The sequence below is a fragment of the Rhyacophila brunnea genome, unplaced genomic scaffold, assembly GCF_057557595.1.
Source record: "Rhyacophila brunnea isolate RB1 unplaced genomic scaffold, BYU_Rbru_1.0 scaffold_2, whole genome shotgun sequence".
Classification (NCBI taxonomy): Eukaryota; Metazoa; Arthropoda; class Insecta; order Trichoptera; family Rhyacophilidae; genus Rhyacophila; species Rhyacophila brunnea.
In genome coordinates, this window is record NW_028232859.1 from 57,135,156 (window position 1) to 57,151,367 (window position 16,212).

The 16,212-nt window shown below is 33.0% G+C and overlaps 1 protein-coding gene across 1 annotated transcript in view; it reads left to right on the top strand.

Moving 5' to 3' along the window:
• Window positions 1–15,674, top strand: part of LOC147072574 (myrosinase 1-like) — a 57,218-nt gene extending 41,544 nt beyond the window's left edge. Inside the window, exons 8-10 of the mRNA XM_085947336.1 lie at window positions 11,534–11,725; window positions 12,723–12,964; window positions 15,563–15,674. Of these exons, the coding sequence (XP_085803462.1) occupies window positions 11,534–11,725; window positions 12,723–12,964; window positions 15,563–15,674 (546 nt within the window). The remainder of the gene's footprint in view (window positions 1–11,533; window positions 11,726–12,722; window positions 12,965–15,562) is intronic.
• Window positions 15,675–16,212: the final 538 nt, after the last annotated feature.

Genomic DNA, 16,212 nt, shown 5'->3' on the forward strand with positions numbered 1-16,212 from the left:
ATTCAAGAAACTTCAATTATATATTAATCTAAAAAATAAATATGATACCATGAATTAGTTATAATACAATCACCTACAGTTTGAAGATATAATACTTTGGTAATTATTTATTTTGACGCAACCACACTACATAGCAAATTTTATTTATATATATATAGATATCTAAACCTTGAATGGCTGTTGTGAAAGCTTTTCTATGTAATAATTTGAATGGTGGCGGCTCTCGTGCTGCACTGGATAAGGCGCTGGTCTTCCGCCCGAGAGTTCTGGGTTCGATCCGGTGAGGACACAATATTTATGTGTTTTTCTCAAAGCCCGGGTGTTTGTGATTGTTCAAAATTACTAACAACTACCTTGTACGAAAAAGCAAGGATATAGTTATTAATAATTCTAAAAAAAAAGTTGATACATAGCGACTTAAGTAAGGAACACAAAAATAATGAAAAATGTGGTTGTTTGAAGGTTCGATTTTTGAATGTGGGATAAATTAAACACTTGTATTAGAATATTATAATATTACTAGCTGACCAGGCAAACGTTGTTCTGCCATATAAATTATTTCTAGTGAATATTTTGGTTGTTAAATAAAAAGTAACGAATGTATCGTAAGTGTGTGGGGATGGGATCTATGATAGAAAGAGGAATAGAGCACTGTAGACGATGACCGCCGATAAAAACAAAAAAACATCAACCATTGATTTTCTCAATTCAAAATGAGTAATGATGTTCATAATGAATGAATTACCTGTGACAGGATCTCGTTGTTTAATGTTTATGCAATATCCGTCTTGTCCCTTCCAGAAAATTAGCGGATATTGGAGAGCGTCGTATGAACGGTGTGTGTCAGCGATGAGCTCCAGATTATTGTTTCTTCTTCGAATCACGATTTCTCGCGTCGATGTGCGGTCGCCAACCATGATTCCAGCAATGTCGTCAACAACAGTCGCATTGAATCGACGTACGTGCTCTCCAGCTGGTGTTTTATCAGGATTGATGACAATAGCATGATTGTCACTTTGCAATTCGTGCATGTGTGCTTTGAAGAATGTCAATAATTCATTGTGCTCATTCAACAGGGCGTCCAGTTCGCCGACGATGCGCCTGGCATTAGACGAATTGAGGCCATTGTAGCCGCAACGTGCATCCACATGATTGATGTCCTCACCGCCGCGCCCATGAAGTAGATTTGTAAAAATGTATGTGGTTCGTTTGGCATTAGCAGCAATGAGCCTACTTTGTGGTATACTTGACCTTTGATTTTGAACGTAGAATGGAATTGTTGACCATTTGCCGCAGTATTGTGAACTATTTGTGCCAATGAGCAAGCTGTTCAATGGTTCTGGTGGTATCTCAATTTCTGGTAGTTGCACTTTTCCTGATGCGCAACACATCCCGGCTGACTCATGTTTGAATTTGAGCGCATGACAATGGGGACATTCTTTGTCCATAGCACCAATCAGCACTTTCGGATGAGCGGAATATTTAATATATGGCTCGTACTCGAATGCGAGACGAAGGAACGAAGCGGATGTAAATGTTTGATGTACTTGTTGGCGTTGTCGGTCATTTGCTCTGCGTGTGTTAACTACAAACCGGCGCGCTTGGCTCCGTTCCAATTATCGTTGTTGATTTCGTTCAGCTCGTGCCTCTTGTAGTTGAGATGCACGCAATTGCGAAATGCTTACACGCACGTTTTTGTTATCTTGTTGGATTTGTTCGTCTGTTCTTTCTACTCTACTATTTTGCATGTTTGTTGCTTTATTCGTTCGACGGCCCAAATGGCCCCCCTTGCGTCTTGCTGGCATTGTGCACTGTAATACACGCACATAAAAATAGATAAATTAAATAAATCGTACAAAATTTTGCACGCACTGCGTTGTGATTTGCCGAATGAAATGTCAAAATGACGCGACGCTTCTCTTGAATTCTTCTCGGACGTAGTGCCATCCGTTATTCAACCACATAAATAATTTCGTTCTGTTTGAAATACGAACGACGGTTAAATTTGTTCATACAAAAATAATAAAATCGCGATTAAAAAATGGGAGAATGGGGGTAGGAAAGTGAAAATTTAAGGTTATAGGTAATTTTTTATGCCAAATAATAAAAAAAAATTGTCAAAAAAATAAAAGAAAAATTTTCTGGATAGAGATACTCTAATCACCTAGCGGTATGAAATATACTTGTTGACCTATTCTCATACCTAACAAATATACATAAAAAAATTCATAAAAATCGGTCGAGCCATTTCGGAGGAGTTCGACCACAAACATCGTGACACGAGATTTTTATATATATAGAGATTCTCAATATTTACTTTTTATCATAATATTTATGATGTAATATTTGAGGATATTCATTCGATTTTGTATTACATGCAGTGGCGCACCCAGGATTTATTATTGGGAGGGCCGAAGGAGGAGAATGGAAATTAGTCCCATAGGCTTTTTTTCTTCTTCATATAAATATTTTTACATAATTTCACAATACACGGCGATACATTTGTACAGTTTCTCCTAGTTTTTATTAAATTGGAGGCATAGTGGCGGTAACCGTTGAGCGTGTCATCAGCGACTGGCGGATTGGAAGTGAACAGCGACCATGCTGGACATGTGTACCTAGTATGCTGAAACATTACTTAAATAATATCGGCTGTGCTACCCGCTTGGTCTAGAGCAGTGTCTCCCAAAGTGTGGTACGCATACCCCCTGGGGTACGGGAAGAGTTTGGTGGGGGTACGTGCTGCACCGGGTTATGGCTACGCCTGGTGCAACAAGCATTAATACAACATCCATGCTAGAAGGTTTATCGCATGCGGAAGAAGAGCAATTGTTAGAAATATTAGCTTCAGACGGATTCTTGCAAAATAAATATAAGGAGTGTACTTAAACATCATTTAGGTTGCAAATGCAATATGTGTATCCAGTTTTAACAGAAAAATTCCTGAAATACATTGCCTTTTTCAACTTCATATCTATTGGAAGTTGCTTTTTCAGCATTTGTAGACATTAAGTCAAAAAAAGGAACAGCTTTTGGGTGTGGAACCGCATCTCAGATTAAAATTAATAACCAGGGAACCAAATTATGATGATCTGTCGTTTCAACATAAATAATTTCATCCTTCTCATGGTTTATAATGAATGATATTTTTTATAATATAACTTTTATTTATATTTTATTATGAATGAATTTTATTTTTCGTTTATTATTATTTTGTTTATGTAAGTACTACAAAAGGAATATATTTTGATTTTTATTAAAGTACTTATATGCATTTTTCTTTGACGAGGAGTACTCAGTGTTACGAAATTATAGAACGGGTACACATATGTCGAAAGTTTGGGGAACACTGGTCTAGAGAGCTACAATATTTATGCCGAATTCCACCTAAAAAAAAAATCTTTTGATTAACACCACCACCGAAGTGGGTGTAGTCGTTCTTTTCGCCGAATGTTTATCTCAGATTTTTGGTTTTTTAATATTGAGGTTTCAACATATTAATTGAAAATGGACAAAAAAGTATTATTGCTTTTAAATTATACACAACCTACTCAATATAACACAGCCTAATATCTCGTTTATCGGTCTTTTGTCTATTGCACTCGGTGTACCTACACCATGGCCCCCACATCCTGAAACGGGCCCTCAGGCTAGGGCAGTGGTCGGCAAACTGCGGCTCTTTGGCCCCTTGAGCGCGGCTGTGCCACAGATGCTCTCTGCCATATTTGATATGGCTACAAAGAAGGAGCAAAGAAAATGGAAGAGGATAACAGTACATGTAATGTTAAATAGACCGAGACTTCGCGTTTATTCAAAACTTAAATGGCTTACCGACCTTTATTTATGTGTCGGGAAAAATTAGCGCATTCAAATTTAGAGAGATACTACAACTAAAAACTCGTAATTTTGCGCTAAATATTCCGTCGATGATGCAAAAAAGAAAGCAGCTGAGGAAAAGAGTCAAGAAAAATAAAGTTCTGTATTTAATTAGGTACTGAATAAAATCTTTCAACAATGTTAATATTGCAAGTTTTGTGATTAGTAAAAAGATTTCCAAGAGAGGAAATCAAGAGTAAATTGAGAAATTGATTTATTGATGAGAACCTGGATTCGTGCTTAAAATTAAATCAACAACATACGAACCTGACTTACCCAAACTTTACAAGGAGATGCAAGGCCATTATTCTCATTGAGTTTGTCAGTCATTGTCATGATTCAATTTTATGGATACCTGACTTACAATTTAATTTTTATTAATAAATAAGATCATTATTACGTATGATATTAAGTTTTATTCAGTGTACCTACCTATAATTTAATTAGGACTTAAAACTTTAACTAAAGTTTATTAAGTAAATTAGCAGTGTACCTACTTACTACCTACGCATATAATTTCAGTTTAAGAAATTTGGCTCTCAAAAGAAATCTCAATCGTTGTACTGTTGATATTTGGCTCTATTGACTAATGAGTTTGCCGACCACTGGGCTAGGGTATTTGACGGGCCCCCTATCCACCGCTTAGATTAAAAACAGTGTGAAACACTACATTAACGTTTTTTAAATTGTGTTTTACTTCAAATTGATGGTACTGATACAGTGAATTATTGGCGATTTTCAATACATCTACTTTAATAATAGAGCTGTCGAGTCGTCGCTATAGGATTTGTTTCCCGAATATCCATTTTTGTCGAAATCGACATTTTAATGCAGTTCAATTTCTTTTATCGAACTCTACCGAAATCATTTATAAAAACAATATATTTTTATCTAGGAACAGAGATTTTTTTTTAAAAAACCCGAATACGCCATGTTAAGTTACAATTACTCCGTGGTTTTCTCCCGAATGTCCAACTATTCGTACCTGAATATCCAAGTTAATTTCAGTCGAAATATATCTCTGGCTGAGTGTTTATTTCCCGAATATGACTTTAGCCAATCAAACCGCGCTCACACCGTGCATCTCGCTCCCACATTCACGCTGTCTAGCTCTAAAACAATCACGCCCACTTTCATATTTTTCCGCCGTCTGGAGACTTCTTTCAAATTTCGTCTTATTGATATTGTTTTTAACGTTACTATTGTTTTAATAGTGAATTCATCAAATTTGAAGAGATCATTCATAGCTGATACACCACCATTTCGCCCTGAACGTACAATAGAGTTGTGGAAGTGAGTATTTCAACCTAAATAACTGCATTTTGTTTTGATAAATGACACAAAATCCCAACGGTTATATGAATTCTACAGTATGACCCGGCAACTACTATGACGTAAAAAATAATTATTATTTCAAATTATTATTAATCAAACATTGTTTGTCTTTATTTTACTTTTAATCTACGTATTTCTATGAAAATAAAGGCGATGCTATTATTTATTTTTGAATGCGCTGATAATTAATATTTTAATTTAATATGTATGTTAGTAACTATTTATTTGGTGGATATTATATACTTAGGATATTGGTACCTACCTAATATTAGCATCCAATGGTAATTAATTTATACATGCTATTATTTTGTGTTGTTGTTCCTTACAATAGTAAATATATAATATTTATTTGGTGGTTTGTAATAAGTTTAATTGTCAATTATAGAAATATATATATATATATATATATATATAATAATATACAGATATATATATAAATAGATTTTTTTTTTTGGAAAACGTATTAATATAAAATTGTTAGCAAGTACGAGTAAGTACCATCATAAAATATTGGAGAAATGACCGTGACGTCGGTTAGTAATTAAAGTAGTAGATACCTTATAATATATTTTCTCAGAAGTGATTTAAAAAAAATATGTAAGTATGTTCAATTATTAGAATGGTACATTCTTAAATCTTGTGAAATATTCGTTCAATAAAAAAATAGTTAATTACTTAAAAACTATTTTATTACTTAATCCGAAAAAAAACCGAAAAAAGCGATTGCAGCGTGTTATTATTACATACGAACTTGGATAATTACGATCATTAAGTATTTAAATAGTAGAGGTAATTATTAACAATTATCGTGTAAATAAATATAACATTTGAGGCGCGTACTTTTTGACCACTCAGTAATCTGTGGGCCGTGCAGCAATACGCTACGGTCTTAAATCCCGAACGTCCATGTTTTGTCCCGAATATCCATTATTCTAAGAGAGCGCTAAAAATTTCCCGAATATCCACAGTGAGTACTTGTAAATAAAACGCATTTTCTGTGCATTTAATGACTTATACCAGTATATTATTCTTGGAATCTATTCTTAGATAATGTTGCAATCATACAGTATAGAAAGAATGATTGTTACATCTACTGATATTAAAATATACGACAATGAAATTTGTTTTTCGTCTCCTGTAAAATTGACATTTGGTCTATTCGGGAAACAAATCCTATAGCGACGGAGTATCGACACATAATAATTTGAAAATATATTGGACAATTATATAATTTAAAATGTTTATAGCCATGAAGTGTAATAGCGCCGCAGGCGACTTTTTTTACTATTAAAGATAATTTATGATGTGTGTTTATCTCACTTATCTGGTCAACCCGACACGCCGGCCCCCCACAGCCCGGGCTCCCAGGCTAGAGCACTGTCAACCCTCCCCAGCCATCACCTATACCACTCCAGAATTCGGGTGGACACCGAGAATTTCATTAGGGAACGGGTTTCTAAAAAAACCTGACATCAGTGTTTCTAAATTTTTGTGTTAGAAATTAAAATCTAAGAAATTTTACTAAAAAGGCTGCTGGAGAATTACAAATCATTTTTTGCCGTGTTGTTTTTCTAAGCCCAAGGTATAGTTTATTGAATCTGATGATTTTCATATTTTGGGGGGCGCCAAGGCCCCCTGCCCCCCCCCCCCCCTGGGTGCGCCACTGATTACATGTGTATAATGGCTTATTCTGTTTGGTGTTGTTAGTGAACTAAATAATGACCATATCAGGTGTAAAAATAGCTCTTCTGACATACCAGTGTAGTATTAATGCGTGACTGTCGGTCAGGCAGGTTTATATCAATGATTTTTTTGAAGTTGTACTTCTTTTGGCGCGTTTGGGAAACAGATCAGAGTGTATTTTTGGCGTGTGACGAAGTTGCGCGCGCCGATGTAACACATAATTTATTACTATTATTATATTCATTTCGGTCTCAAGGATATACGCGCATGCGCATAGTGTCATTTAGTTAGTCGTTCAATATAACCAAGTAAAGAGAACGTGTTGTAAACATAACCAATATTGTGTCATAATAAATATATATGTTTATAAACAAATTTCTGGAGACTAACATTCTACACAGTTAATTTATATTCATATGACTTCATTTATATTGGAGTGTATATCTATTTTTCATTGTAAAGATTGTGTATCAAGATTTGAAGCTATATTTATGTAAGTATTATATTTTATGAGTAAAATTATATATCAAAAATAAATAAATTTTGTAAATGTTGAGCTGGTAAATAATTCAAAAAATTAATAAAATTTAATTTTTTATTAATTCATCATGGACATTTCTGAATCGATTATAACCGCTATATGGCAAAGATGAGTTTTGGTCCAATACATTAATTATTAAATTACAATTATCATGACGTGCTATATGGGACACAGATGAATCGCGTACGTTTTCATCAACTTAATCCACTGTAATATTAATAGACTCAGGTAACGGCTTATTTTGTTTTGTTATGCCAAAGAAGTTTTGTTATGCCAAAAAACACACATCATTTTTTTTTAATTTCTGATTATTATATTTATAATTTTAAGATAAAAGAAACATTTTAATCCATATATTAGGTATAATAGAAGTCAAAATCTTTTTGTTTGATATACTTTTCCTACTTGGACTCAACTGACATCTACACAAAGTTTATACAATACAAATTGCATTTTCTGCAAATTCTTATTTTGAATTTTTGACAGATAAAGTTTGCATATTTTTGATTTTAATTTCTTTATTTGACTTATCTGTCACAATTATTTTCATTTTGACATGTTGCATTTCTAGATACAGATATTTTAATGTTGAAGAATGTGATTATTATTGTTTTGTAAAACAAGGAAAAATTTATATCGGTCAATGAAGCAACCTCGTGCGAACCCGGGTACTTCAGCTAGTAGGCATTATATTAAAATAATCTATTTTAATGGAAATGAACGCTCAAAACAAGAGTAGTATAAGCTCATGATATTATGCCTGACCCACTTTTGCGTCGATGACATTGAGCTACTTTACAAGCTACACGCCGGCGAATTTACAATCTGCTTGTAAGCTCGCTCGGTGTCATCTTCGAACTAGCTAACAAGCAGATTGTAAACAATCTACCGAGAAAATTTTAAAGCCGGGCTACTTTACTCGCTACTCGCTGGCGTGTAGGCCGATCTGCGTCTGCGCAGTAGAGCGATAGTGGCGAACCTGCCGGTAAAAAACGAACTAGCTGACTCGCCCGATTTTAAACTCGCTAACTAACAGCTTGTAAAGTAGCTCAATGTCATCGACGCTTTAATTCAGATAAAAATACACCATAAAATTGCTCTGTTGGTAAAAAAAAGTCGCCTGCTGGGTTATTTTACCTAAAAAGTATTAACATTGTTTTATAAATATGTAACGATTTGATGCAATTCGATGTGATGTCATGATTTATATAATTAAATGATAATTAATTTGTATAAATTTATTTTAATTATTTTTAGTGTGTTTCCTGACTAATGAAAAATGGCTATTTTATTATTATTAAAACATAGCTCGTATTCTTATTTGTCCGGTGGTTGTTCATCCGGTACAAATCTTGCAATCGATTTTTAACTTACTTCCCGACTAGCTATACATTTGAAACTTTTAGAATATATCAGAACACGATGCCAATGCATTCTTCATAGATAATAGTAAAAAATACTCGTATATCAATAAAATATCTAAAATTATGCAATTAAATCATACATAACTTTGGATGTTTTATCGATATAATATTTTTTTTATCTATTTAATAGTATGGTTTAAGCAGGGCTTAATGAATTTTAAAAAAAATAGCCAACAATGTGTGTAATATGTATGTATTCTTAATCCAACGAAAACAAATAAGTATGAATGAAAAATTGTGCAAAATTTTGTCGTATCACCCAAAGAACACCAAAACTATAATGGTTTGGTTTAGGTAGGGTTTAATTGAATTTTAAAAACTAACCAACATCATCTGTAAATTGTAGTCTCGGTTCAATAAAAAAACAAATACGTAGACTAAGAAAGTTTGTTGTGCACTATTTATGGCGGATTTTAACAGCCTATCTCCACCTTTCGCTACTGATAGTACGTATATTCAATATTACTTTTAAGCAAACCCAGTTATTTTATATTTTGTATCATTTATTATAGTTTCGTCGTCAATGGCGCTCAGAGAAAATTTCCAGATTCATTTGAATTTGGATCTGCGACGGCGGCCTACCAAATCGAAGGAGCCTGGAACGAAGACGGTGACAATTCGAATTTTAAATAAACGTCACCAGTATCGTAATAATAATAATTTTATTGTCTATGACTACATTTATCATGTGTCAGATTTAGTATTGATTCCAACCATATTCCAACGATGACAAAAATGCCATTAGATTACATTTGTAGTACCAATATCTAGGTACATACTAAATTATAATAGAAATTGTTAAGAGAAAGTAAAAATTAGAAATCATATATTGCCACATAACATATTTTTCGATTGACTGTTTAGTATCCATACTTCGGTCAAGCCTAGATCAAAAGAGACCGTCTCACTTTGATATAGCTTTTATGAACCACAAACGTTTACACGTACATGGATTTACTGCTGACAGTACATATTATTGCAGCCATTAAAAGAAAATGCACGTGTAAACATGTATTACCTATCGTGCGAGTTGCAAGATTGCTTGCATGAATCAAAAAAGTTCGACTTGTGTCGTTCTTCTTTTCCAGGGCTCGAAATGGACTGGAGCGCACCGGAGCGCCGTTCCGGTTCACGAAATTTCCAAAATTATTGCTCCGTTTCGTGAAAAAAATAATTTGACCATCTGAGCTAGATAGGCCATATAACAAGAAATCTAACGCTTTTATTTTTATAAAATATACGTAAATTTAGATAACTACGTCAATATTTTCGATAAATTATTGATCGCTCCGGTTCGTAAATTTTTCCATTTCGAGCGCTGTCTTTTTCACAATGTGAATTCATTATATTGTAACATTATCACAAAACGATTTTAATTTGATACAACCCCGGCAATGAATGTTATAGCTCAGGTGTTAAGTTAAATTAATCTGTTATTTGAAATGACTCGCAAGATGATTTATGCCTTAAGTGTATGAGTAGTGCATTTAGCGGCAGAATTCTAAAACTGCAATTTAATAGATTGTACTGATTATTTACATTTTAATAATCAATATATATCTATCTACTTATCTAAAAACATAAATATGAAAAATAATCGAGCATTTGTTTTGTGACCACATTTTTGTTTTCTGTAGAAATCCATGTTTTTTCAGATTATTAAAAAATCTTCCTACAACATTCTGCAATTAAGCTACATTATATTGATAAATATATTATATAAAATAATAACGCAAATAATATTCTTTTCAAAGAGATTCTTTTTAATTTGAAGTATATTTTTTACAACGTTTTTATTAGGTCGTATTCTTGTTTGTCCGGTACAAATCTTGCAATCGATTTTTAACTAACTTCCCGACTAGCTAGACATTTGAAACTTTTAGAATATATCACAACACAATGCCAATGCATTTTTTAATACTTTTAGCCATCTTTAAGTAGAATTGAATTAATTTTCAGTTAATTCTGTTTTGTATGAAAAGTTATTTCGGAAGGAATCCGTAATCCAATCCACTATTATTGGTTGCTAAGTGGGTGGTCCTAGCAACTAAATTACTAATATATACGTGCGTTACTATGGGAATCAAAATGACATTTCAGTATTCTATATTTTGCTTGTTTGTTGTAAAATAGCAAAAAAATGATTAGTTGACAATTGCCTTATTTGTCCGAAATTATTAATACGTATAATTGTCAAGTTTATATGATTCAACAGAAAATTTAAAAACGTGGTATATAAAAAGTTCTTTTTATCTTGTAAACTGTTTTTGTTTCCTTAATAAATAAAATTAAAAAAAATATATTTAGATATAATATATCGCACCCTCGCCACTAAACTGCCACAATCCAAATTCGTCAAACAGAGAAAATCAGCTTGGAAGTTTTTACCTTTCGCATTTTTGTACTGTGTTTTTGAAATATGTTTAGATATTGAATGAAGTTTTGACTTGAATTTGATGACTTAGAGACATGAAATTTTCGGTACATATAGTATAAACGATAGACAATGAAACGTAGTAATTAACTCAAAACACGTATTTTGGACTTGTGGCGGTTTAGTTGCGTAGTTGCGAGGGTGCGATATATTAACGTAGGATTCGCTGAAAGTGGCAATCAAGAATGAAAAACTGCCAGAATATCACTAAATTAATGTTTATTTTTTATGATTTAACAGGTGGGATGGTACGCTAACCCAATATTCTCTAAAAAGGGAGATTATCCTCATGTTATGAAGGAAGCAATCGCTAAACGAAGCCACGAGCAAGGTTACAATAGATCCCGATTACCAACCTTTACCAAAGAAGAAGTTAAATTCATTCGTGGAGCTTATGACTTCATAGGAATAAACCACTACACCACAAGAATGGTCAGATCGACATCTATGAATTAAGGGTATAACCAGCAGTCGTATGATGATGATCTAAATGTTGATATATTTGTAGACCAAAGCTGGGGACGAGCAGAGACTGAATGGTTATACGTAAGATTGTTTTTAATCTCTTTATTTAATTTAATCAAAATCTTTCAAAAGATGTTCATAAACTGCTGGATCGATGAGATAACGAAATTTAGCTGAAGTGCATACCAATAAACAACTAAAGTCCCATTTACATGGTTCACTTTTGACGATCATCGCGGAGGAATCATCCGCAGTGACCGGTGTAAACGCACATTCATCAACGAATCATCCGGAATCAAAAGCGAATGAATTTGAACTTGTTCTACTTTGGACCATTTTTTGATCACTGCGGATGATTTCGCGCATGCGCACTGGACCCCTAAGTCCTGTCATTATATTATTTTACATAGGTAGGTACGTAAACTGTCATTTTGAATAATTGAAAACAGACCGGTTAAATAGATATTCCTGCAGTCCACATCATATTTGATAGTACATACTGATCCATCTCATCCGCGATGATCATCCGCAGTGACTCATGTAAATGAGCCTTAAGGACAGAGAAAAATGAAAATGCCTTCATCCAGCAGTAGGACGATAAATTATCACTCTTTGTAGTTTATTTATCTCGAATTTTATCAATCCGGAGATAAATTAGTGTACATATTATATATTTTTCTGGTTTAGATATTATCTACAAATGAAATAAATTAAGAAAGTCAAATTTAAGCTGAATTTAATTATACACTACTACACAATTCAATAAATTTAAGTACATATTCAAGGCTTATTTTGTCAAAATCTACACATAAAATCACGTATGTATGTAATTATTTTTTTAATTTATAGCCAGTTTAAACTTGTTCTATTTTTTGCGAAATAGCTACAATTTGACACGCTTTTCGATTTGTGTAAATTATATTTTAAAAAATTAAAAAAAAAAAAAAAAAACTATCTTTGTCAGGATGTTCCATGGGGTTTCACAAAACTACTCAACTGGGTGAAAGATAGTTACGGCAATCCAGAAATAATGATCTTGGAAAACGGATTTTCCGACAAACCTGGAACATTGAATGACACGGGAAGAGTCAACTACTACCGAGGGTATTTAAATGCACTGTTGGATGCAATTGACGATGGCTGTACTATAACAGCTTACACGGCATGGAGTTTGATGGACACCTTTGAATGGACAATGGGATACACGTATGTAATCTTAAAATTCTACACCAACAATAATTATTGTATCACCCCATAGCATGCCAAAATGTCGATACCCACAAAATACGTAATAATAATATGTGTGTGGTCCTATAATAGAATATTACGTTAGTTTTTTGTAATACACAAACAAGTTATGGCGATTTTCAGTGGCATATCTAAAAAAAATACTTAGTTTTTAAGGAACGTTTTTAGTGTTGTTGATTTTGTAATCTGAACAATATAATATATTTTTTAAGTCGTATGTAATCTACTGAATCTGTGAACTTGCCCAATGCATGAATAATTACGATTCATCACCATATAAAGAACTCGTTTCACGATAGTGTATATCGCCTTTTCACTCATGATTACTTGCTTTTCCCTCCACCACCCGCCACTTCTCCACACCCGTTATGGGTGGCGTAACGAACTTTAGGCACTCTTCAAATGTGTGCCGAAAGTGTCCCAGGAGTAGGGAATCCAATCCCGGGATCCCGAATCCCGGGATCCCGGGATCCCGAGCTATTTTCGATACCTATGAATCCCGGGATTGATAAACATAATCCCGGGATTTCGGGATTGATTTTTTTTATCATTTTTTATGGAAAATATAACAGAAAAAATACTTTTAATACAAAATAGCTACATTAGAAATAAACTGAGTTTGAATGAAGTTTGATGTGTAGGTTGCCGATTCATTTTATTTTTTCACATAAATTATTAAAAATGAGAAAGATTGGTAAAAAAAAACAATGCTTCGCACTTTTAACAAAGTTATTCCACCATGATATCATACGTTTTACGGCAGTTTCATATTTGGCTGACTAATTAGATTTATGAAGCGGAAAGGCCATAAGTACGCCATGATTATTTGCTTTACTATTTTAAATCTCGCTGATCTATTCATTATGTCTTTACTATCAGAAATAGCAATCTCATATTAAATTCACATTATTATTTATATTACAATATTATTTACTCCATTAAACTTGTGTATTTCCAAGATTGAACGTACACAATATTAACAATAAATGTCTTAAATAGTATAAATTATACTAGATATATTTTTGACCGATTTTATCAATGTTATTTGTAAATTTAAAAATTTTATATTAACAATGGAAAAAAAATCCCAATCCCGGGACCAATCCCGGGATCCCGGGATTGACAAATTGTAATCCCGAAATCCCGGGATCAGAATTTTGGCTCGGGATTGGATTCCCTACCCAGGAGCAACTTCCAAAGACTTTGGGTTGGCGTGCACTAGAGTGTGCGTGATTCCTACTTTGATAATATAATGTATTACGGTCAATTCTCGATGCGAAAAGACCTTCTCGCTCGCCGTAAAATGCCGCAAACTCTTTAAAGGCTGAGAAATTTTCCCTCGTTGATAACAAGTCACAATGGCCGACCGGTCCAACTGAGGTTCGGATCGACTTGAGAAGCTCTTTGATTTCAACCGACATATATAGTGAACACTCCCAGAGGATGTGATCGGCATCCTCTTTTTCATTCATCCAATTCGCCATTTCATCCAATTCGCCACATAAGCAAGTCGGAGATTCTATTATGCCAAGCTGACAGAGCTTGGAGACAAAACTACCGTGTCCAATTAATAACTGAGAAGTCCAATCGTCTGGAATCAATCTGTTTATCATCACTCATGATTACTACATATTATCGTCATATCGTGAGCTAGTGCAAAAAATGTCCAAGTCATTTTTTTGCGATTTTCGAGATTTTTTTTGATTAAGTCATTATGCTGAATACCTTTTACTAGAATAATTAACCATGACCACTTAGTTCCCAAATTATTTCAAAGTAATTATAATTATAAATTACAAAGATATGAGTTTATATCTATCAAAAAAATTATTTCAATTTGCCAACCAAGTATTTTGACTTTTCGCAGTATGCTCAGTATGAATTGAACATAACAATGTCTTGTTGATTTTGGTGTAAGTAATATTTCGTAAGTTAGCTGAATGCCATTTTAACATGGCGGTTTGCTTATTGGCCAGCAGCATTATTTATGACTTTTCGATACGAATTAAAAACGCGTTTGACATATTTGTTATCGTTCGTCTAAATATTTTCAAAATAAATTTTGGCAAGGTCTTTACATGCTCTATTAACAGTACCAAATCAATCAACTTGCCTAATACATAGATACGATTATTTTTATATTGAGAACCCATTTTCACATCATTTCTTATCGAATTATTTCAGACTTTTTTTTTCAAATTCAAATTTAATTTATTTTTTAAATATAGTGAACATTACAAAATATTGATTTAAGACGTTCATCAACACACCGTATCGTAATCAGATGTGAGCGAAAATAGTGAAGTTTTTTTTCACATTAATCCGTAACGCAAAACACTTTGCAGCTAATTTAAACAGTAGGTAGTCCATGAGCTCTTTTTCAATATTCACTTTCATAATAAGTATTTAATGTCTTGCAAAAACCGCTTTTTTCAATGTCTTATAAAAACAATTAACCAAAGTAATATGACAGCTGACAGAGTTAATATTTTATAGTAGATAATATAATTAATTGATTCGAATCATTTATTAATACGGATTGTTTTTTAATTTCAGTACACGATTCGGATTATATAATGTCGACTTTAATTCACCGACCAGGACCAGAACTCCAAAAGTTTCAGCCAAATACTACAGTAATATTATTAGAAATAGATATCTCAACTGATGAATAACTGATTAATCTTTTTAGCTGAATGGAATACATTAAAATCTTAGAGCCCTATAAATGATCCTCTTAAGTTAAAACATGGTGGTATAATGTAACTTAATATATTCGTTTAATCTTCAACCCCACAAATGTAACTTAAAACACAATAAATTATTATCAAAATATGTTATTAGAGTGTCTACCCAACAGTGGCGAAGGGTGGAAGTATGCTGTTAAATAGTCCGCACTTAACTTTGTCAGTCAAACGTATTTGTTTTCATTGAACTTTAATTACAAAATGTATATAGTGTTTGATAGCTTTTGAAATTCCATTAAACACAAAACATAATAGTCAAAAAATATCTATCCTTAAACACATTATATTATATAGATATGTATATAATATTTTATATTGATTATGGTTTGGTTTATTATATAGATATGTATATAATATTTTATATTGATTATGGTTTGGTTTAGGCAGGGCTTAATTAATTTAAAAAAAAAACTAACCAACACATGTAATATCGTCACTGTTCTGGCAGAAGACACTAAT